The 21,988-nt window shown below is 33.2% G+C and overlaps 1 protein-coding gene across 5 annotated transcripts in view; it reads right to left on the reverse strand.

Annotated features, from left to right (window-relative positions):
* Positions 1-21,762, reverse strand: part of LOC106057624 (synaptonemal complex protein 1-like) — a 45,417-nt gene extending 23,655 nt beyond the window's left edge. For 2 of the 5 annotated variants that reach the window (XR_008778561.1, XM_056033030.1), the window contains exons 1-14: positions 16,554-16,926; positions 14,345-14,463; positions 14,115-14,151; positions 13,459-13,598; positions 11,883-11,948; positions 11,300-11,367; positions 9,137-9,210; positions 8,679-8,737; positions 8,471-8,540; positions 6,179-6,252; positions 5,823-5,931; positions 5,565-5,659; positions 3,173-3,357; positions 1,269-1,336 (exon numbers count right to left, since the gene is read on the reverse strand). Coding sequence is in view for 4 of the 5 variants with exons in the window: in XM_056033030.1 (XP_055889005.1) it covers positions 1,269-1,336; positions 3,173-3,357; positions 5,565-5,659; positions 5,823-5,931; positions 6,179-6,252; positions 8,471-8,540; positions 8,679-8,737; positions 9,137-9,210; positions 11,300-11,367; positions 11,883-11,948; positions 13,459-13,598; positions 14,115-14,151; positions 14,345-14,389 (1,090 nt within the window). In the remaining variant the exon portion in view is untranslated. Of the gene's footprint in view, positions 1-1,268; positions 1,337-3,172; positions 3,358-5,564; positions 5,660-5,822; positions 5,932-6,178; positions 6,253-8,470; positions 8,541-8,678; positions 8,738-9,136; positions 9,211-11,286; positions 11,368-11,882; positions 11,949-13,458; positions 13,599-14,114; positions 14,152-14,344; positions 14,464-16,553; positions 16,927-21,736 lie in introns of those variants that run through there. The other 3 variants (XM_056033029.1, XM_056033028.1, XM_056033031.1) reach the window with 3 other exon arrangements.
* Positions 21,763-21,988: the final 226 nt, after the last annotated feature.

Here is a 21,988-nt window from a genome sequence, read left to right on the forward strand (position 1 = left end):
AAAGATTTTAAAACAAAAGAGTGACATTGATCAACTTTTTAAAAATAAAAGCGGGACATTGGCTGTCCTGCAAAGACATTTTATGAGAAGCATGACAGACAGTTCAAAGCGTGACTTTCACGTCTAAGTCAAGACGTCTGGTGACCTTATAATTAGTTAAGTCTTGGCTGCCATTTTAATATGAACCTTAGCAATAGGTGAATGTTAGAGGGTGTATAACATAAGTATTTTATAAACCACACCCTTACGGTGGTGCAGTAATTTACCTACTTGAGATCAACAATTGCCAGTAACCTAGATTTAGACATTGAGCTGACAAAAAGAATAGTAATAGCTACTACAGCATTGGCATAACTCTCCAAGCCCATCTGGGAAAATGCCAAATTGACCACAGCAACCAAAATCCTTGTCTACAATGCCTGTGTTGTGAGCATTCTTCTTTATGGCAGTGAAAGCTGGTCAACATACATGTACCAAGAGCACAGATTGAATAGTTTCCATTTGCGCTGCCTGAGACGCATAATGCGCATCTCTTAGAGTGACCATATCTCCAATCACGAAGTTTTGAGATTGGCCAATATGCACAGCATGTATGCTCTCCTGACACAAAGAAGACTACACTGGCTCAGACAGGTCACCCGCATGCCAGATGGTAGAGTCCCGAAAGATATCTTATATGCTGAGCTTGTGGAGGGAGTCAGACTCAAGGACTGCCCAAGACTAACCTATAGAGATGTCTGCAAGCAAGACATGAGAGCCACAGACATCAACGAAAGTATGTGGGAAGAAATAGCCAAAGACCTGGATTGCATGGAGACAGACTGTGCATGCTGGGACAATCCTTGCTAAGAACAAAATAAATGAAGCGGCCTTAAATCAAGAGAAAAAAAAAAGAAAGCTGCCCTGTCAGCTAGCCCTGAAACAGATGCATACACATGCACAAATCATGGCAAAGTCTGTCGCTCTAGAATTGGCTTGATTAGCCACACCAGATTCTTCCCCGTCACAAGACAAAACCAAAACCAGTGACTTATTTGGGCACATGCATTGCCTTCTGAGACAAAAAGAAGCAATATATAACAGAAAAACGGAGTATACATGTATCTCTAGATAAAAATAAGCAGTTTTTCATTTACAAAAATAGGCTTGGTGGCCATTGTATTTTGCAAGTCCATTAAATTCTGGATTCTATTCATTCTTGGATTCTGAATACCCCCTAGATTTTAGTTAGAACAGATTTAAATAAATAGAAATGTTGCATACTTTACCATTAGTCTTATTCAGATTATCAACTATAGTTAATGTCTCTGCCAATTTTTGTTTGCAGGTGTCAAGTCTGAAAATTAAAATATGTTTCTAACAAGCAAAATACAAAAAAAAAACTTAAAAAAAAAAAAAAAAAAAAATCTTATATTAAGTGTATTAATTAGTTTGGATAAGTCATGTAATTAAATTAGTATAGATCTAGACTATAAATCTGTGTGAGTAGGGATATATTTTTACCAATATTTTTTGTTTAGCACAATTTCATGCTTTTAGCATTCTCAATACGCTATGATCCTATCACTTATCTGGACTAGTTGGAAAGGGGTAGGGGGAGAAACAATGGGGTATATGGGTGATCGCTTTTTAAATGTATATAAAAAAATGGGGAACAACCAGAATTCGAACTTGTGGACTTAAGCCTTCTTAGACTTCTCAAGCCAACGCATTAACCACTCTGATAGCATGAGTTTATGAACATGGAATATTGTATAGTTATCTATTGTTTCTATTTCATGTTTGTGTTCACTAAGCCTCAGATGATGACTAATTCAACTTAGACCACCGCATCTGTCAACTACAATTTCTTTCCCTTGTTCAATACCAAACAAATAATTAATTACCAATAGTTCATTAACTAATTGGTTATTTTTTTTAAATGATTCTTGTGTTGTCAGTTAAAAGAAATAATTGTGTAAAATTTCAGCTTGATAAAGATTGGGTGTGAGAGAAATAACGTGTACTAACTTTTTACCAGCCAGACAAAGTGAGCTGATATAAGCTTCGTAAAAAATGCTTAAAAAGGTTGTTAAAATGATCAATTCACTTAGTTTTTTTAAGTTCTTTCTTTTTATTAAATTCACACTTAATAATCTTTTTTTTTTTTTTGTTTCATCCAAATTTTACATATACAAACATTTAACTCATGAAATATATACAAGTTTGTACAAAGAGCAAAACTGAAAGTTTTTTCGTGAATGTTTTATTCTAAAATATTTTGCTCATATTAACAATTATAGGACAGTATTATAGTGTTTTATATATTATATATATACGTATTATAGTGTATTATATTGTTTACCCTAAGGTTACAAATCTAATAGATTCTTATTCACATTTGAATATTGTGAGTTCTTCAAAATCAAAGCCAATTCCTCTGACCAAGACATTCTGCTTAGCTTAAAAGTACCAGGAATTTAAGTATGTGTAAAAGTGCTGAATTTTATAGAACTTAAAAAAAAATCTAGTCTTAGACAATCATTCTTGAACTATTAGATTATAATATTGTTTATAAATAGCCAAATAAAATGACTGAGTAATGAGAAACTATTCCTCTAGAGCAAATAGATTTTTTTACATCAGGCTACATTAACGTTTCAATTCTTATTTCTAACAAAATAAGATTTCATGACTTAGAATAGCATTAGAAATTAACTTAAATTAAATTAAAAGTTCTGGATTATTTAATCCCAACAAAATAATATAAATAAATGTGGGATTAAATTAAAAACAACAACAACCATTTAAGAATTCCCTTAATACAAAAGCTAAATAGTTGTCTATAATTTAAGAAACTAAACCATAATAAAAATATAACCCCCCAAAACTCAGTAGACAGCTGTATAAAGAATGAATGGTTACTATATAAGGATACCATTAAATCTAAGAAAATGAAAACAACAGGACTAGACATAGTGGGAGAAAATAATATGACAATGAATCTAATTAATAGCAATATAAAAGTACAATTTGATTATCTCTTTTTTGGGGGGAAATTAATTGCTTTAATAAGAAAAGAACATAATTACATTGCTTGAGCAATTCAAAATATTTAAACCTAATATGTTTTTTTGTGTGTGGAATACATCAAGTTGAAAGCATCAACTAATATAAAAAAACATATACATACTGATGGTGAATATCATCTAGTTTTTCTTTGGATGTTTGAAACTCTTCATGAACTTTCTCAAGTTTGTTTTCCAGTACTTCTTTTGACTGAACCATTTCAGATGATGTTCTATCATTATTTGTTTTCTGGGTAATTAATTCCGTTTCTAATATTTGTAGCCTATTTTCCAGATTGTTTTTATCTTCCTGTAAATTATTAATATTTTTTAAACAACCTTTAGTTCATAGGTCTAGCAAAGTCAAATATATTGTTGTATTGTTAATGTATAACATTGAAAAACATTTATGATTTATGTTAACTTTTTGTGGACTTTCAGGGGCTTGTCATTTCTGTAGCATTAGAGCCATATCCTTTTAGTCTTAAGTACTTTAATGGAGGTGAGCCATAAGAGACCTCAACCTAGAACTACATATTACAAGACAATTGCTCAAGATGGGATTTTATGACCTCACTGAGTTTATCCAGCATTAATAGGTAGCTAATACTTCTACCCAGCACTTATGGGTAACTAACTCTTATAAGGGAAAGAAAAGGTGGTAGGATGTTGTGATGGCCATGTAACACCCTAGAGTTGAATTTAATAGCTACATGATGGGTGGGTAAACATTTTTTTATGAAAGACAACATTAAAACTTAGTTGCTATTGCTGGCTGCATACATAGTCTACTTCATTTATACATACATGTACAAATATGAATGAATCATAATAATAATTAAAACAATCAAATTTGATTTATAAACAAATAGCTTTAGACTTGCATATTACTTCATCCTTTGTGCATTGGGATGTTAGCAGTTTCTAATTAAAAATTCTTATCAGCTAACTCTTCATGGGCAAAACCTGGACAAAGATCTCAAAATGGCTTTAACAATTTTCCTAGAAATTTGACAGGTAATGTATATCTTTGGGAAAAATTACTAGCTAATTGGCCACATAGGGAAAGCTCTAGTTTGAATGATATTATTTTTCATCAGAGGAAATTCACGATTATTTTTACTAATGAGTTCCGGAACATTTTACACACTGTTTTATGTGAAAATCTTTTTGTTTCTAATCAATATGGCCATGCTAGAATATTTTATTACACATCTTTAACTAGATCCACTATTCTAGTCTAGACTACTATCTTTTTATGTTTTTAAGTTTTGATGTATATCATATCTCTAACTAGATCCAGTAACTAGACTGCTGTGTTTTAATGTGACCATATCTGGGTCTGTATCACCAAACTAGAATTTTATATACTCTTGAGTAGCTTTATAAAGTTTTTTTTTTTTGTTTTTTTTTTTTTGGGGGGGGGGGGGGGATAAAAAATGTTACAAAAACACCTGTATAATGTACTTATACTGTGAAACCAATTCATTATATCATAGTCTGATTTTCTTGACTTCATTCCTATTAATTATCATTTCCCTCTTCTTAATGAGATTTTTTTTAGACAAGAAAATGCATGCTGACAGATGTTTGTGAATCTAATTATTATAAAAACTTGTCAGCAAATTTTGTAATTATTTGAAATGCTCTTTCAGGCAACAAAGCATGAAATCCTGAAGAAGAACTGACTTCTAGGTCACTGATGTTTTTAATCAAGACACCATTATCTCCAGGAACATAACTATCTTTTCCTTAAGATCCTACACTAATGTTTAGCCTAGGCCAAACTAGCATGATGGCTGAGAATAATTTATTTTAGTTCTTTAAGTACAATTCTCAAAAGCATATAATAAATTCTGATCTGCAGTATTGTTTTTGACTAACTCAAATCTAGGATGGTTGCCTGGTCGTGCGGTTTGCGCGCTGAACTGTCCTTTGGAATTATCGATGGTCCCGGTTTCAAACCCTGCTCGCTCCCATCCCCCGTCGTCCTGCGGGAGGTTTGGACTAGGAAGTAAACTATCTTCAACTCTGAAGGAACATCCGAAACATGTAAAAAATCTTTTACAATACTAACTCTTCTGTGAGATGGAAACAGTTATTAATTTCCCTTAGAAATGTCAATTGTGCTTTCTTGTACACTGGTACCTATTTTTCAAATTAAATTATTTTTTTTTTACTAACTTCAGGCATTTTCTTTTTCTCTTTATCAGTTATATTGCTCCCAATATATAAAGATTTTTGCTTTTTTTTTTTTTTTTAAATTGTACCCATTTAAGATCAAGACAGTGTAGCAAGCAGATTTCATTTATCCAAAAGTTTGTGAAACTATCATTAAGATTTTTTTTCTTGTTTTTGACAGAAATCATGGTTTAATCATATGGTCCATGGGTCATAGTTAACACACCCTGTGATATAAACCACTGCCTCAAAGGAAAACTTTACATTTATATGTAAATTTCAACAAGAAATATACAATTTATTCATTTTTTTTGTAAGTCCTGCATTTTGACCCACCTGAAGATTTAACATTTTTGCTGACGATTCTACCAGTTCTAATTCTTTAACTTCTAGTTGCTTAGACAGATTAGCAGTTTTTTCATTAAGTGTATCTAAATAAAAATGTATAAAATAAACATGGTTTTATTCAATGTAAACACTGTAACAATTATTGCATAAAAGTAAACTTTTTAAAAATGTAAATTATTTTAACTAAAAAAAAAATGTATTAATTTTTCAATTACCATTTTTCATAAAAAAGTGAAAATGTCTTACCAATAGAAGTAGTCAAATCATGTAATTCACAGTTCTTTACAGATAAAATTGTTTGAAGTTTATGAACTGAACTGTTTGCATCTTCTACTTGATTTTTGAACCTTTGATTCTGTATGTTGGTTAAAAAAAAACACTCAGTGGGACTAGCCTTAAGCAATATACTAAATGATTACAAATAACTTAGCAAAGCTCAAGTTTTTCATTTAAAGTAAAATAGTACATGATGTAATTAGGAAAGTTGAGTCATTTAAATTTCTTTAAATGATAGAGCTTGAACAAATTAATGGAACATACATTTTATTTTCAAAGATAATTAGGTTATAGAAACTACTATATACACAATCATATTAACATACCTCAAGCTCACATGCATTTAATTTACTAGACATTTCTTGTTCCCTCAGATCGTTTTCTTCTTTTAAGGTATTCACTTAATGGCATTAAGTGAAAATAATTAGCAAAAAAAAAAAAAATATTTGAATTGAAACAAAATATTCATATAAACTCATAAAATGCAAAAATTATTTTGTATTTATGTATTACTATTATGTATTACTTGATAAAGTCATTTATAAGATTCAGTAACTAAAATTATATTTGAAATATTGTCAGAAATGAATTTAAAAAAAAAAAAGAACATATGGAATCACCTTTAGAATTATAAATTTTTGAAAAATTAACAAGAATATTAAATTTCATATAGTACATTACTAAGGCAAAAGTGTAAATATAATAAATATAAAAATAGTTTAAGCATAAAAACAAAGTTGAATATTAGGTATGTATCAAAATGATTTCTTGATAATGTAGTATGCACTCCAGACTACTGTCATGATGGTACTGGATTGGAACCCTGCCATACAGCAAGAGGTTAGGGCAAAATGCAACTAAATTTCTGAAGGTAAGCCTGAAAACTTACACAACTATCTCTAATGAGCATGGTGTTTTTTTTAGTATATATCTGTCAAAATTATTAACAATTTTGCTAATAATAAATGTTATGCCTTTTTAAATTCTAAAACCATCAACAATTTTCTGCTGTGTATATTTTATACTTCTTTATATATATATATATATATATATATATATATATATATATATATATATATATATATATATATATAGATATATATATATAGATAGATAGATAGATAGATAGATAGATAAATAAATATATATATTTGCATCTTAAAGTAATGGAGGTCATCATTGCACGTACGTATCTACAGAGAAGGAGATATTAACTCAGAACACTACTTTGTCAGTGGATGGCTGCCTGGTCGTGAGGTTTGCGCGCTGGACTGTCGTTCGGATTTATCGATGGTCGAGGGTTCAAATCCTGCCCGCTCCCATCCCCCGTCGTCCTGCGGGAGGTTTGGACTAGGAAGTAAACTATCTTCAAGTCTGAAGGAACATCCGAAACATGTAAAACAAACAAATGCAAACTCCAAACAAAACAACTCACATGACATCAACAGTTTAACATGGATAAGCTCAAAGATAGCAATATTGCAGAATAGTTCCAATTGAAACGGAAGAACTGTTCTTGGAAATATATTGGCACTTCAAGAAGAAGTCAGCTTTAAAGATACTTTAAAGATACTACTATTGAGTGTACAGAAGACACTGTAAGGAGGTAAGATTCATATTATCCAAGAGAACAGTGGATACAAGACAAAACATTGAAACTGATCAATGAGAGGAAAGATGCCAAAAGTAGACAGGACCAAAAAAATACAGCACATGACTGCAGCATAGTAGGGGAAGCCTATAAGAAGTAGATCCAAAAGTAAAGAGAAGTTGCTGGTGGAATAAATGGGACTGAATCTTCCTTCTGCAAAATATCATAGACAAAGTCTCAAATACCAATAATGGCTAATGATCAGTTTTGCACTACTCAGGTACAAGTAAATACATACAAGAAATTACAGAGCACTTAGAGAGTCACCCAAAATTGGCCTCTGCATTACCTTTGATAAAACTAAAATTATGCGAGCGGGATATAAGACAAATGGTAACCCCTTTAGACTTAGTAATCAGAGCTTGAAAAGCTTGATAAGTTCACATACCTAGGCAGCATCACAGCAAATGATGAGGATGCCTATAATGACATAGCTTGCAGAATAGGAAAGGCAAGGGCCATTTTCCAAAGGCTGCAGCATGTTTGGAAAAAATACACCTACACATCGTCAACCCAACAGCTAAGAATGCCTGCAAGACATGGAAGTCATCTACCAAAATTGTAAAAAAATAAATGTGGCTCAGCAAAAATGGCTAAGATGGATTTTAGGATTCAGTTACATAGATCAGGTCACAAACAAAGAAATCCTATGCCAAACCAGCACCCAAACAATTAAAAAGGTTGTGCCTGAGTTAGTGGGGCATGTCCTCCTATAGAATGAATCCTGCATACCAAAAGTTTCACCCCAATTCTCTGAACAGTGCAGAAGGATCTAAGTTTAATATTTTATACTGGTATTTAATTCATTTTGATATTATCCAAGAGAAAAAAATATCAAAAACAATAATTTAGCCACATGTTCATTAACCAACAAGAATTTCATGTTGCATCCATAAAAAAAAGATTTAAAAAGATAAATAAATAAAAATGTGGAAATTTAGAAGCATTACTTTTAAGCATAAATTACCTTGGCTTTCCAATTTCTTTTGAGTAATTTGAGCACTTATTTGCAAATTTTTTAATCTGCTATTCAACATCTAGAAAAATATTATAAGTAAAAGAATGTTCAAAAGTCTCATTTGGTTATATGCAAAAGTAAAAAATTTAAGCAAAGAAAAGTTGAAATAAGAAATGCATATATACATTTGTAACAGCAACTTCCACAGATAACTTACTTCAAAATTGTCACAGTATTGTTTTTCGATTTCCTGTAGCTCCATCTTTGTATTTTCAACTAAATAAATATTGTTAAATATCTCAATTTATTTTTATAACAAGACTAGAATAATGGACCTAAAGATTATTATAAATAAATGTTGGCAAAAAATAATGGTGGTAATGCAGATCTTTCTAAAATCTAGCTACTTTTAACACTATTATTATAAAATTAATGGATAACATTCATGTCACAGAAGCTTACTTCATTGTTATCAAGAGCGGCCTTATTCTAATACTGAGATATTTAAGAATGTGTACATTTGAAAGAAAAATGAAAAAAAAAAGTAAAAGAAAATTAAATTATTCTATAAATTTATTCAACAAAGACTTTTGAAAGTTCTAAACTAACAAAAAGATACCGATTATCTTTAAAAAAGAAATTACCATTTTTGAAAGTTTATTTTCAATTACTTACAATAATTGAGTTTATCTTCTAATTTCGAAGCATGATTTTTCAGTAAATTACACAATTCTCTTGTTGAATTAACCCTAGAAATAAGGAAATAAAACCAAATTATAAATGTAGTTTTTCTTTAAAGTAAATTTTAATACCCATTAGCGGAGACCTTATTATGTATTTTTGTATTCAATGTTTGCATATTCCTATTTATAAATTGGAGTCTACTGCATCCCCAAATAAGCAAATGTTCAATTAAATAAATGGACGAAGATTCTTACTGTTATTTTTCTAATTTTTTCCTTTATTCATTTCAGTTTGTATTTTCCTTTTAAACTGCATTTTTTCCCCCTTTTTTTCTTTGAGTTACTATATCAGTTAAAGTTACAATTCATTTGAGTTTAATTTTGCAATCAACTCACTCAGTGCACTAAGTACAATGATGTCATTAATTAGGCTTGTCATTGAGTCCAAATATTAAGGTAGTGCAGCATTATATGTAGCTATGCAAACCCAAATATGACCTACACATTCTGCCACATTCAATTCAAACAAAGGCACTTAATTACTGCTGGGTCAATTTAAGAAATCCTTTCATGGTCTTTGCATGTCTTTGACATCTTCCATTTCATCTGTAAGTCCTGTTGACATCATGAGAGTTCTTTAACTGTCTCTTTGAAAAACATTTGTTTTCTACACCAGTAAGTACAAGCTGATAGCTGACAATATTTTTTTACATAATGTCATAAATACACTCTATAATGCACAATGAAAGTTTAGTTTACAATTATTTTTAAAAGAGAAAAATTTTTTATATTATTCTGATAATAATCTTAGTTTGAATTGTTTATTATATTCTGTCTCTAAGTTGTTTTAGTTTCTGTACTTTATTAGTAGCAAAGTCAAGTCATTAAATGTATTTTCAATTTTTACTGTCACAACATTTGGACACATATTTTTACAGAGTAAATGCAAATTATATTGTCAATAAGAATTTTGTATATTTTACAACTTAAAAAAAAAAAATGTTAGTGCATTTATTTTATCTTAGAGGATATATTTTGCTGCATTGTAATTTTTTTTTTGTCTTAAATTTTAATGAGTTTAGATTGGAGCAAAAATTTTCTTTCTAAATTCTTCTTCTTCTTCATTCTCATTTTTATACTGGAGTGTTCAGTTGACTAGACCAATAAATGAGATGAACTGCGCAGTGGTTTCCAAATCAGGGAGCTCTCCATATAGTTTTCCTTGTATTGGGGTGTTTTGGGGCCAGTGTTTTGTACAGGCCTCTTGGTAAAGAGAACAGTCCTGGAGGACATGGTCAGCATTCTGACACTCCACACTGGCAGATTTCACTGGTTCCAATTTTGAGCTTCCGGTACATATGTTGTCTCATTCTGTTGTGTCCGGTCCTAAGTCGAAAGATTAGATGTTGATCTTGTCGGGATAGCTTATAATAATCATCTTTCTTGTAATTCGGATGAGAGCTTGTCCATTTCTCATTTATTTTATTCCTTTCTTATGGATAGAGTGCTATGTTTCATTGTGAGTTTGTTCTCCCACTCTTGGCAAGTGTGTCAGCCTTCTCATTTCCTTCTAGTTCTATATGTGCTGGTATCCATTGAATAACAGTTTTTTTGCTATTGTTGTTGAGCTTTATAAGTGCTGTCCTGAGTTGTTTTATATAGGAGGAATCAGAGTTTTGCAAGCTTTGGATGGTTGTTTTTGCATCGGTTAGAAAGACAATCTGACTGTGTGGGGTACTTGGATGATTTGCTAGCATGGTAGCAGCTAGTTCTAGTGCTTCCCTTTCTGCTCTGTAGCTGTCAGAGAGCTCTCCAGTTGCAATGGATTTTTCTAGTTTTTCTCCATCGGGCCATTCGATGAGTATTCCAGCTCCTCCATTTGTGGTGGCTTTATGGGATGAGCCATCCGTGTAAACTCTGATCCACTGATTGCTAGGATAATGAGTTTGTAGAAAACAGTTCACTATTTCCTTGAGCTCTGTTAAAATGTAGTCAGATTTTTTTTTTTATATTTTCAATATGGTCTCTTTTAGTAGGAAGGGAGCTTTCGTCCCAGGGTGGAGTTTCATTATGATTCTTTATAAATAATAATGACAAAAAAAAGGTGATACTATTCATAATCTTGCTTTCTGTAAAACTCACTTTATGGAATTACCTTTCTAAAAGCTCTTCTTTACTTTTAAGTTCTTCTTGTAGCTTACTAGATGCCCTTTGATTTTTTAACTGAAAAAGAGTAATTAAGGCGATTTACAGGGAGACTTACTATAAATTGTTACAGCATAAAATTAACTTAAGCAATTTTTTTTTCTTTATTAGTAAAATATATAGCAAAATCTAATATAATAAACATTTGTTGATAAGGCATTGAATTAGGAATTAACTAAATTTATGTTAATGGTGCTGATATAGCCATAATATAATATAATAAACTATATAAAATAAAAGATTGATGAAAATATAGGCTTGATTTGAAGATTTCAGACATAGCAGACATTACAGAGATTATACGCTAGCCCAAACCTACTGAAGGATTGAAGAAGGATGACAGCATGCAAGGTTAAAGTCGGTGTCGTCGTGAGGACAGTCCAAACCAGATACCAAAAGCCAGGTTTATAAATAAGGTACCTTATTCTTTTTTATTTTTGTGCCTTTTAAAATCTTATTTGAGCATCAATTTATTAAAATAGTTAGGAACAGTATAACATCACAACAATTTAAACAACACAAAACATTTTTACCTGAAATTCTAGTAATGATTTTTTCATGGCTTCCATGCGTGATGAAGCTTCAAACATTTTTTTTTCCTAAAAATAATTAAAAATTTTAATAGAACAAGTTTTTCTTACATTAAGATGGCTAAAACATGAATCATCCAGCTAAAAACACTAAAGGTAAAAGTAAAAGAGTTTAATGTTTTCAAAAGGTATAACTTATGAATTTTGGAGAAATATTAGTGCATAGCTAATGTCTCAGGTGATCATAAGTTTGAGACCCTTTATCTAATATAAATCAATCTATTTATCATAAATTTTAGAGATTAGGTTTATTACACAAATTTTTAAAAAGCAATAAATAGCAAAGTGTGTGAAGTTAATTCCATTAAAGCTGTATTTCAAATAGTTATTTTAAGCCAACTCATGGCCATCATTAACAATCTTTCTATCACAAAGGGTGAATAGGTAATTGAAAAAAAGTGTTGTTGTTTTTTTGTAGCTCAAAAAACTAAACAAAAAGGTAAATTATAACAATGCATTTCTTTTCCCATAAATACAAAAAAGTTTTCTTTTACTATGAAATCATTTCATATCTAATTTGGCTTTGAAATAAAAAAACAAATACAAATTAAAAACCCAGTGATAAGATTTATAAGATTTATAATGTTTTTTTCTTTGTGAGTACATGATTTATCATTCTATCCATTGTGCTTTATTACTTCTTTTACCATTTGTTCTTCCTTTAAGATAAATATTTTTATCATGAAATTTTGAAATATTAAAAAAAAATAATTTGAACTAAGTTTAATGTTATTCTGAAAATTATTCAGTACACTTTGAAAACAAGAAAAGCTTATATTAAAAGTGCTTGTGTCAATTAGTTTGGATCAGTCATGTAAATAAATTTGTAATAGACTAACAATATGGCTGCCTGGTCGTGTGGTTTGCGCGCTGGAAAGTCGTTTGGATTTATCGACGGTCGAGGGTTTAAACCCTACCTGCTCCCATCCCCCATCGTCCTGGGGGGTTTGGACTAGGAAGTAAACTATCTTCAACTCTAAAGGAACATCCGAAACATGTAAAACATTTTACAAACAAACAATAAAAAAGCATTTATAAAAATAAAAAGGGGGAACAACCTGAATTCAAACTTATGGCTCAAGCCTTCTCAGGCCAACATGGTAACCACTCTGCTAGTGGAGATCCTATGAACATGGAAGATTGTATAGTAATCTATTGTTTCTATAGTCTAGTCCTATTTTTCATGTTGTGTTCACTAAGATTTAGATGAAGACCTGTAAAAGGGACTAATTCAGATTATACCACCACTTCAGTTAAGTACAAATTATTTCCCTTGTTTGAGATACCAAACAAAATAATTAATTACCAATAGTTAATTAACTAATTGGTTAATTTTTTTTATTGATTCTTGTGTTGTTAGGTAAAAGAAATAATTATACAAAATAGCTAGATCCAAGATTTGGTCAGGAGAAACAATATGTACAAACTATTTAGCAAGCAGACAGATAGACAGACAGAGTAAGTTGATATAAGCTTTGTAAAAAAAGTGTTTATGAAAAAAAAAGTGTTATCAACAAACTTTTTCTTTAAGTTCCAATTCCATTTGTAGTCTCCAGTTTCGTATTCTATCAGCTTCTCTTTGTAATCTAGAATGCAATGAGGACACATCTTCTTTTTGATATGTTAATTTTGACTTCTGGCAAACCATTTGATTTGCTTCTGAAAGAGAAAAAGCATTTAGTTGTAATTACATTACATATAGCATTATATGTGAAATCAAATTTCAACTTTTGTTTCTTTTTTTTTTCACTCTATGCTTAGTTCCATTGAAATTAATAGTATTTTGAATTAAACATATGCTTATTTTACTTTTATAGATGAAAAAGTATGTTTCGGATATGTATCAAAGTTTAAATAAAAAATAATTCATTCAATTTCTATAATATGATACTTGTATATGGCAAACATCAGAAAATTGTAACAATTTCATTGAGATCGCAACTGACACAAGATATCAAAATGTAAGATACATATTGTAAATATTGAGCTATGCTTCATAAGATCACTATTTTAAAAAGAAGTAAATTTTGTAAATAAAGTAAAAAACATTTTACATTTAACCGTTTTTTTTATATTATTATAGGGATTTAGTTTACAAAAAGTTTATAAGTACCTAAAAAATTAATGTTGAAGCTTAATTAAAAGCTTGTAATTTGAGAATTGATGTATTCTTACCTTTACTTTGCTCTTTCATAATCAAAGATGCTCGAACCTAAACAGTATTTACACAATCAAAAATATTTTAAATAGTAATATAAAGAAATTTCACTACAAAATAAAGATAAAGCAAATGTGTAAATTAAGAACATGCATGTAGCATAGCTTTTAAATTTAATATTATTAACCAAAAAAAAATAAATAAATAAAAATAAATAACATTTTATTATTATTAAAAATAATCTTACCTTATCATGTGATGAATATAACTGAAAGAATTGTTGACCTTCCATCAGATTATTTCAAAAACGTTATTTAAAATTTTTTTAAATGTAATTTTAAAACAGTTCAAGAACTGGAATATTTTCTGTGGAAAAAAAAAAAAAAGATAAGCCAAGGATGTCTAATATGCCTCCTCAAAAGCAGTTTCAATTAAGTCATCATAAAACAGGTTGGTTTACTCCTTCGCATTGTCCATTTAGTTAATTTATTGGAAATTTTATCATTGATGATTATTTAATATATTTTATTGAAAATTTTTATGACAATGACTTGGTATATGTTGCATGCAACAATATTTGTAGCTTATTTTTTTGCTTTTAATCCCCTAAAATTCAAGTTCGCAGTAAATGGCTTCATAGCTTGTACTTCAGGTTTGTCATGTTAACTTAAGTTGCAACTGTTCATTCCACAGCCTGGCATATACTTTCTGATTTTATGAGAGTCTACTCAAGTTCACTTAGAAATCCTGCTCTGAAATGGTCACTCTTTATACTTCACACTATTCTGACTTTAACCTTTGTGTGATCCAAATAGGTATGACCTTACCTTAAATTTGACAAAAAGTTTCTCCTTCATTTTGGTAATCTGGAAAATAGAACTTGCCTTTTAAGTATGATGGTTTGTATGTGCGATGAGAAGTATTTTTTTACAAATTACTTCAAATTCAGTGAATTGTGTGATAAGAGATATTTTCATACCAGACATCACACTCATTGTCTGTTCATTGCAATGTGTTGAAAAAGTGAATTGTTTTAAGGTCAATCAAATGAGCAAATGTCATATTACATACATACCTAATTGTATGCAGTCCAATTGTTAAATCTGAAAAGATGGTTAAATCTCTTCTGGTTTTCTACATTTTCATTTAATACCGGTATTCAAGCAGTTATTATTCTAATATAGTTCATTATTACAATGTTGAACAGTGTTTTAGAACCATCCTAGATTTCTGTTTTTGTACTAGATCTAGTAGCATGAAAATCTTTATTGTTAAAAGCGCCATAGTACAGATGTAATTAAATTTCTGAAAGCCCAAAGCATGTTTGCCTTTAGAAATATGTCATCTTCGTAACATTTTATCTGAAGCCTAAAAACGATTTCATTATCTTTTCATTTTCAGACTCAATAGTCAGAAAGTGAATAGTTACCACATTCCCCAATATCTCATCCCCCAAACTTAAGTTCCCTAAGATTAGAAGATTAGTTTATTACAACAATACAGATGTTTGACACAGAATCTTAAGGCATACTCAAACTATAGAACCTGAAACTGTTAATTCCCCTTCTTGATATAAAATTCATTGCATCCTTAAGGGAATGCCATCTCTAAATGACTAATGGCACTAATGCAGATGGTTTAACCCGGGGGGGGGGGGGGGGGGTGTAGATCTAAGTTTAGAGTCAAGTAGGAATAGAAGAAGGGACAATGGTTGTCTGCTCAGAGCCTCAGTGACAGTGGAAGCATGTCTATGTGACCATTAAAACTTTAATATTATCCTTTGATCTATTTATTCCGATGCCCATATCAAAGTAGAGAAGGTTAAAAAAAAAAGGCATCCATATGCTTCTTAGTTCAATTTGCTGTAGTAATGCTGCAATTGTTAATGGTCTAAAGTCTATCATAATGAGTATGATTGGCAACAAAATATTGATAATGCTTGCTCTTGGAGCTCTGCTACTAGTGCTACCAAACTACCATTCTTTAACATGTGTGGAAGATACTGACACAAGATAACTAATTTTATCTTTAGAGTTTAAGGTTTTTATATTTAAATTAAGTTGAGAATATGACATGACATAGATTAAATAGATTTACTAGACTAGACCTAGACAGTGGCGTAGCTAGAGTATATGATGCCTGGTGCTGCAGCTCCTCATGATGCCCTAACAAAAAAAAAATCAAAATTTTACCCCCCAAAGAAGCGTGTATTCATTGTTAGAGCATTGCTAATACACAAAAAAGCAATCAGACAAAAAGATATTACAAATAAACATGCTTTCTTGATAGCAAAAATATCTAATTTTTTTCAAAATCTATTTTTTAGTCATCTCTTGTTCAACTGCCAAAATTACCAAACTAGCCAGCCATAAATTTGCCATACTTGGACGCCCAGTAATTCTTAATCAGCATTAATCTAAAGAAACTTAACACGCATGTAGCTACACTTTACTCACTTGTTAGAAATATCCCAACCAAGATCACGATAATCAGGACTGAATCATCTAACTGATTTTTATTTTTATAAAACACAAGAGCTCAGTAGACTCTTGTTTTGGAAGTTCAAAGGTTTGTGAAGAAACTGTTCAAATCAGTTAAAAGCTTCTTTCGTTCCTGACTAAATTAATTTTTATCCATGTCAATAGGAACACAAATGAGACTGACTTCAATTTTAAAGTTGGGAAATCAACAAAAATTTATATTTATTTGGCACATCATAACGTTTTTTTCTTGAATAATCCACTTCCAAGAAAAATGAATTTCCCTACTAATGTATTTCTTGTGTCATAAAGAATCCTCATCTTTTTAGCCTGACACATTTTTCTTATGGTTCTGTACTATTACAAAAGGTAATACTGGCCTTCCGACTAGTAGCTAAAAATATCTCTAAAAAAATTTTTTAATGCTTATTCAGTTCAAAGGCGCTCTCGAACTGACAATCCTTTATTTTTTGAAGGTATAAGGTATACTAGCTAGTTGTTTATTTCCATTAATACAAGGGATCAAAACTCCAAGGTAGAGGAGATCAATTAAAATTCTCACTGCAACTAATGCTATCAATCTGCCTACTTCAGATCAAATACAAGAATTTTCATCTGTACCTATCAATATCTCCAGAATTTCTATAACTTTTGAAAATTTTGATAGTATTTTGATAGTAGTTTCAACTCAAGTCTCTGTTTATTCATTGTAATTATTAAAATTAATGTCTACAGTATTGTATTTATTGTAAGACAAATTTCCTTACGGATAATAAAGATTATTATTATTATTATTATTATTATCTATGACAACAGAACAGTAATGTCTACAGGACAATCTGTAATAATCTCTAATTCATTCAGTCTAGAGTAGATCTAGTATATTATCCTGAAAGGATCAAGGGAATATAGGAAATAAATATTCTACATGTTGAGAGAATGTTTGATGCCCTGTGTGGTCTGCACCACCTGCATATAGCTAGCTATGCCTCTGGACCTAATCTAGATTCTAGAGTCTTTAGTAGACTGTAGAGTGACAGAGTCTAGATCTAGACAATCTACTGACTCACAAATATTATCTAGTCTAGATCATGGGCGTAGCTAGGAATTCATGATTTGCAATCATTTGGGGGCCCGAGAGGCTTTTATAAATTGACCTCTATGGGGGCCCCTGCATTTTGCATAATATTGTTGTAACCCAGCCTTGCACCAGTGCTTGAGGTGCGCACCAGCGCATTAGTGAACGTAAACAAGAAGGACTGTTGGGAAGCCGGCTAGAAGTCATGGGAGTCTGAACAGTCTGGTGCTGAGTGCTGTCCTGTGTGATACTAGAGAACTGTTTGGGAGACCTGGAACGACATTGGGAAGTGTGTCGGTGGTCTGTTCTGTGTTCTGGTATAAAGTAGGACTCTTAGAACTTAGACATATTACTCCCTGTGACTTTATAGCCGAAGTCCAAGTCTAACTAGTTACTATTACCCGTACCATTTGTCGATGCTTCATTTGCAATTATCATAAATAAATACATCGTTTACTTCTGTCGACCTGTCTTTCGTTGAGTGCCTGCCTTAGAGAATTACAACAATTGGTGTCAGAAGTGGGATCTAGGTAGCTCAACGAAAGGAAAGAATGACAACGCTGAGGAAGCTAGACGAACTGAGCTACAAACAGTTAAAGGAGGAGCTCCGAGCCAGAGAGCTAAAGATCGTTGGGGCCAAAGAAAAGATAAGAGCCAGTCTTCGACAGGACTTGATTGATGAAGGTGAGGATCCCGAGACCTACCTTTTTGAGGTAGAACCAGATATTGGTGAGGTGCTGCACATCTGGTTACGTGAACTTTGTACCTTCCAGGATTCGATGAATCATTCTATGGACAAACTGATATGTAACATGCAAGGCCAGATCAATCCTGTAAGAGAGAGGAGTCCAACATCATTCAACAACAATGAACCGTTACTCATTCAGGACTGTGGCTGTCCTGATAGTTACAAAGAATGCGCCAATCTTAATAAGAAGCACACAGATGAACAGAAAGAGACAGTCGAAGCAATAGAAGATGTCTGCTACGCGACTGAAACTTTTGCTGTAACAGCTTTGAGTGCCACAACGATCCGGACAGAGCAGGACAACTTTGAGCCTGCATTAGAGCATGTCAATTTGGACCTTAAGGACCCCTGTCGATCTGCCAGTGCCTACGAGGGGAACTTGAATTTCGATTGTTGCATTCAGGCGGTAAGCAATAACTGTACATGCGGTGCTTCACGAGGGGAATGCAACTGTCAGGAGGGTCTGAAACCAGTGGACTTCGATACTTCTGTTTTCACCAGCGAGAGAGGCCCTGAAGTTTGTCAGAAGAACCCTGCAGCTGATGAACTTTTGCACCTTAAACGCTGTAGTGGTGTCTTACAGACAATTCTCCCGGAGACGGCTGAGGCTGACAGTTTGTTAAACAGCGTGGCTTCATGTGAGTCTACAGCTCTTTCACAAGTCATCCTTAGAAAGGGCATGATGAAGCGCAGTTCTGAATCAACTGCATTAACAACAAGAGCTGTCACTACTACTCTATGTGTCAGGTGGCCTACGCCAGCGACGACCGTCAAGATGAAGAGGCCACGTTTGCGACATCGTGTCGAGAGAAACTTGGTCAACTGGAGAAGGAGAAAGCGGCATCTGCAGAGAACAGTGTGGATGGCTTTGTGGGAAGCACGCTCCATGCAATCTGTGACTCCCACTGACCGACCTCCACCTGCACTGATCAACCGTGAACGTGTTTCTTTTCGGGACGAAAAGACTAAGGTGGGGGTAATGTTGTAACCCAGCCTTGCACCAGTGCTTGAGGTGCGCACCAGCGCATTAGTGAACGTAAACAAGAAGGACTGTTGGGAAGCCGGCTAGAAGTCATGGGAGTCTGAACAGTCTGGTGCTGAGTGCTGTCCTGTGTGATACTAGAGAACTGTTTGGGAGACCTGGAACGACATTGGGAAGTGTGTCGGTGGTCTGTTCTGTGTTCTGGTATAAAGTAGGACTCTTAGAACTTAGACATATTACTCCCTGTGACTTTATAGCCGAAGTCCAAGTCTAACTAGTTACTATTACCCGTACCATTTGTCGATGCTTCATTTGCAATTATCATAAATAAATACATCGTTTACTTCTGTCGACCTGTCTTTCGTTGAGTGCCTGCCTTAGAGAATTACAACAATTGGTGTCAGAAGTGGGATCTAGGTAGCTCAACGAAAGGAAAGAATGACAACGCTGAGGAAGCTAGACGAACTGAGCTACAAACAGTTAAAGGAGGAGCTCCGAGCCAGAGAGCTAAAGATCGTTGGGGCCAAAGAAAAGATAAGAGCCAGTCTTCGACAGGACTTGATTGATGAAGGTGAGGATCCCGAGACCTACCTTTTTGAGGTAGAACCAGATATTGGTGAGGTGCTGCACATCTGGTTACGTGAACTTTGTACCTTCCAGGATTCGATGAATCATTCTATGGACAAACTGATATGTAACATGCAAGGCCAGATCAATCCTGTAAGAGAGAGGAGTCCAACATCATTCAACAACAATGAACCGTTACTCATTCAGGACTGTGGCTGTCCTGATAGTTACAAAGAATGCGCCAATCTTAATAAGAAGCACACAGATGAACAGAAAGAGACAGTCGAAGCAATAGAAGATGTCTGCTACGCGACTGAAACTTTTGCTGTAACAGCTTTGAGTGCCACAACGATCCGGACAGAGCAGGACAACTTTGAGCCTGCATTAGAGCATGTCAATTTGGACCTTAAGGACCCCTGTCGATCTGCCAGTGCCTACGAGGGGAACTTGAATTTCGATTGTTGCATTCAGGCGGTAAGCAATAACTGTACATGCGGTGCTTCACGAGGGGAATGCAACTGTCAGGAGGGTCTGAAACCAGTGGACTTCGATACTTCTGTTTTCACCAGCGAGAGAGGCCCTGAAGTTTGTCAGAAGAACCCTGCAGCTGATGAACTTTTGCACCTTAAACGCTGTAGTGGTGTCTTACAGACAATTCTCCCGGAGACGGCTGAGGCTGACAGTTTGTTAAACAGCGTGGCTTCATGTGAGTCTACAGCTCTTTCACAAGTCATCCTTAGAAAGGGCATGATGAAGCGCAGTTCTGAATCAACTGCATTAACAACAAGAGCTGTCACTACTACTCTATGTGTCAGGTGGCCTACGCCAGCGACGACCGTCAAGATGAAGAGGCCACGTTTGCGACATCGTGTCGAGAGAAACTTGGTCAACTGGAGAAGGAGAAAGCGGCATCTGCAGAGAACAGTGTGGATGGCTTTGTGGGAAGCACACTCCATGCAATCTGTGACTCCCACTGACCGACCTCCACCTGCACTGATCAACCGTGAACGTGTTTCTTTTCGGGACGAAAAGACTAAGGTGGGGGTAATGTTGTAACCCAGCCTTGCACCAGTGCTTGAGGTGCGCACCAGCGCATTAGTGAACGTAAACAAGAAGGACTGTTGGGAAGCCGGCTAGAAGTCATGGGAGTCTGAACAGTCTGGTGCTGAGTGCTGTCCTGTGTGATACTAGAGAACTGTTTGGGAGACCTGGAACGACATTGGGAAGTGTGTCGGTGGTCTGTTCTGTGTTCTGGTATAAAGTAGGACTCTTAGAACTTAGACATATTACTCCCTGTGACTTTATAGCCGAAGTCCAAGTCTAACTAGTTACTATTACCTGTACCATTTGTCGATGCTTCATTTGCATTTATCATAAATAAATACATCGTTTACTTCTGTCGACCTGTCTTTCGTTGAGTGCCTGCCATTTGAGAATTACAACAATATTTAATGTAATAAACACTCGTTTGGGGGATTTTAAAATTTCCACCCCTCCCCCCCCCACTCTAGCTAATACTGTAGCTAAGCTATGCTAATAATTATTGAACCTATCTAGATCTAGATCTACGTACAAGTGACTTATTTACTTAAGTTTACTGTGAGCTCGTCTTGACCTTTTCAGGCTTTTCAACTTTCAAGGCCTTTGCCTGTACTAGATTTAACTAGATCTAGATTATTCTAAACTCAGACTATAGAGTCTAGATCTATATAGATCTAATACTTATAGAATATAAATTCTAATAAAATAATAGTTTAGATCTAGGCTAGTCAATTTAGATCTACTAGAGACTAGAGCATTTCAAATTCACGTCGTCTGCTTTTAGTACTTGTATGTTGATATTATCATAGATATTAGTTATAAAAAAAACTAATTTCGATACTTTTATTGTTACGGGTGAAAATAAGAACAATTACAAAAAAAGTAATTTAAGAAAATATTGAGGCACTTCATAATGAAATATAGTCTATTTTATCATCTATATGTATTAATTTTAGACTTCATGATTGATATTTAATTATTTAGATATAAATTGT

The sequence above is a fragment of the Biomphalaria glabrata genome, chromosome 6 (genome assembly GCF_947242115.1).
Source record: "Biomphalaria glabrata chromosome 6, xgBioGlab47.1, whole genome shotgun sequence".
Lineage (NCBI taxonomy): Eukaryota > Metazoa > Mollusca > Gastropoda > Planorbidae > Biomphalaria > Biomphalaria glabrata.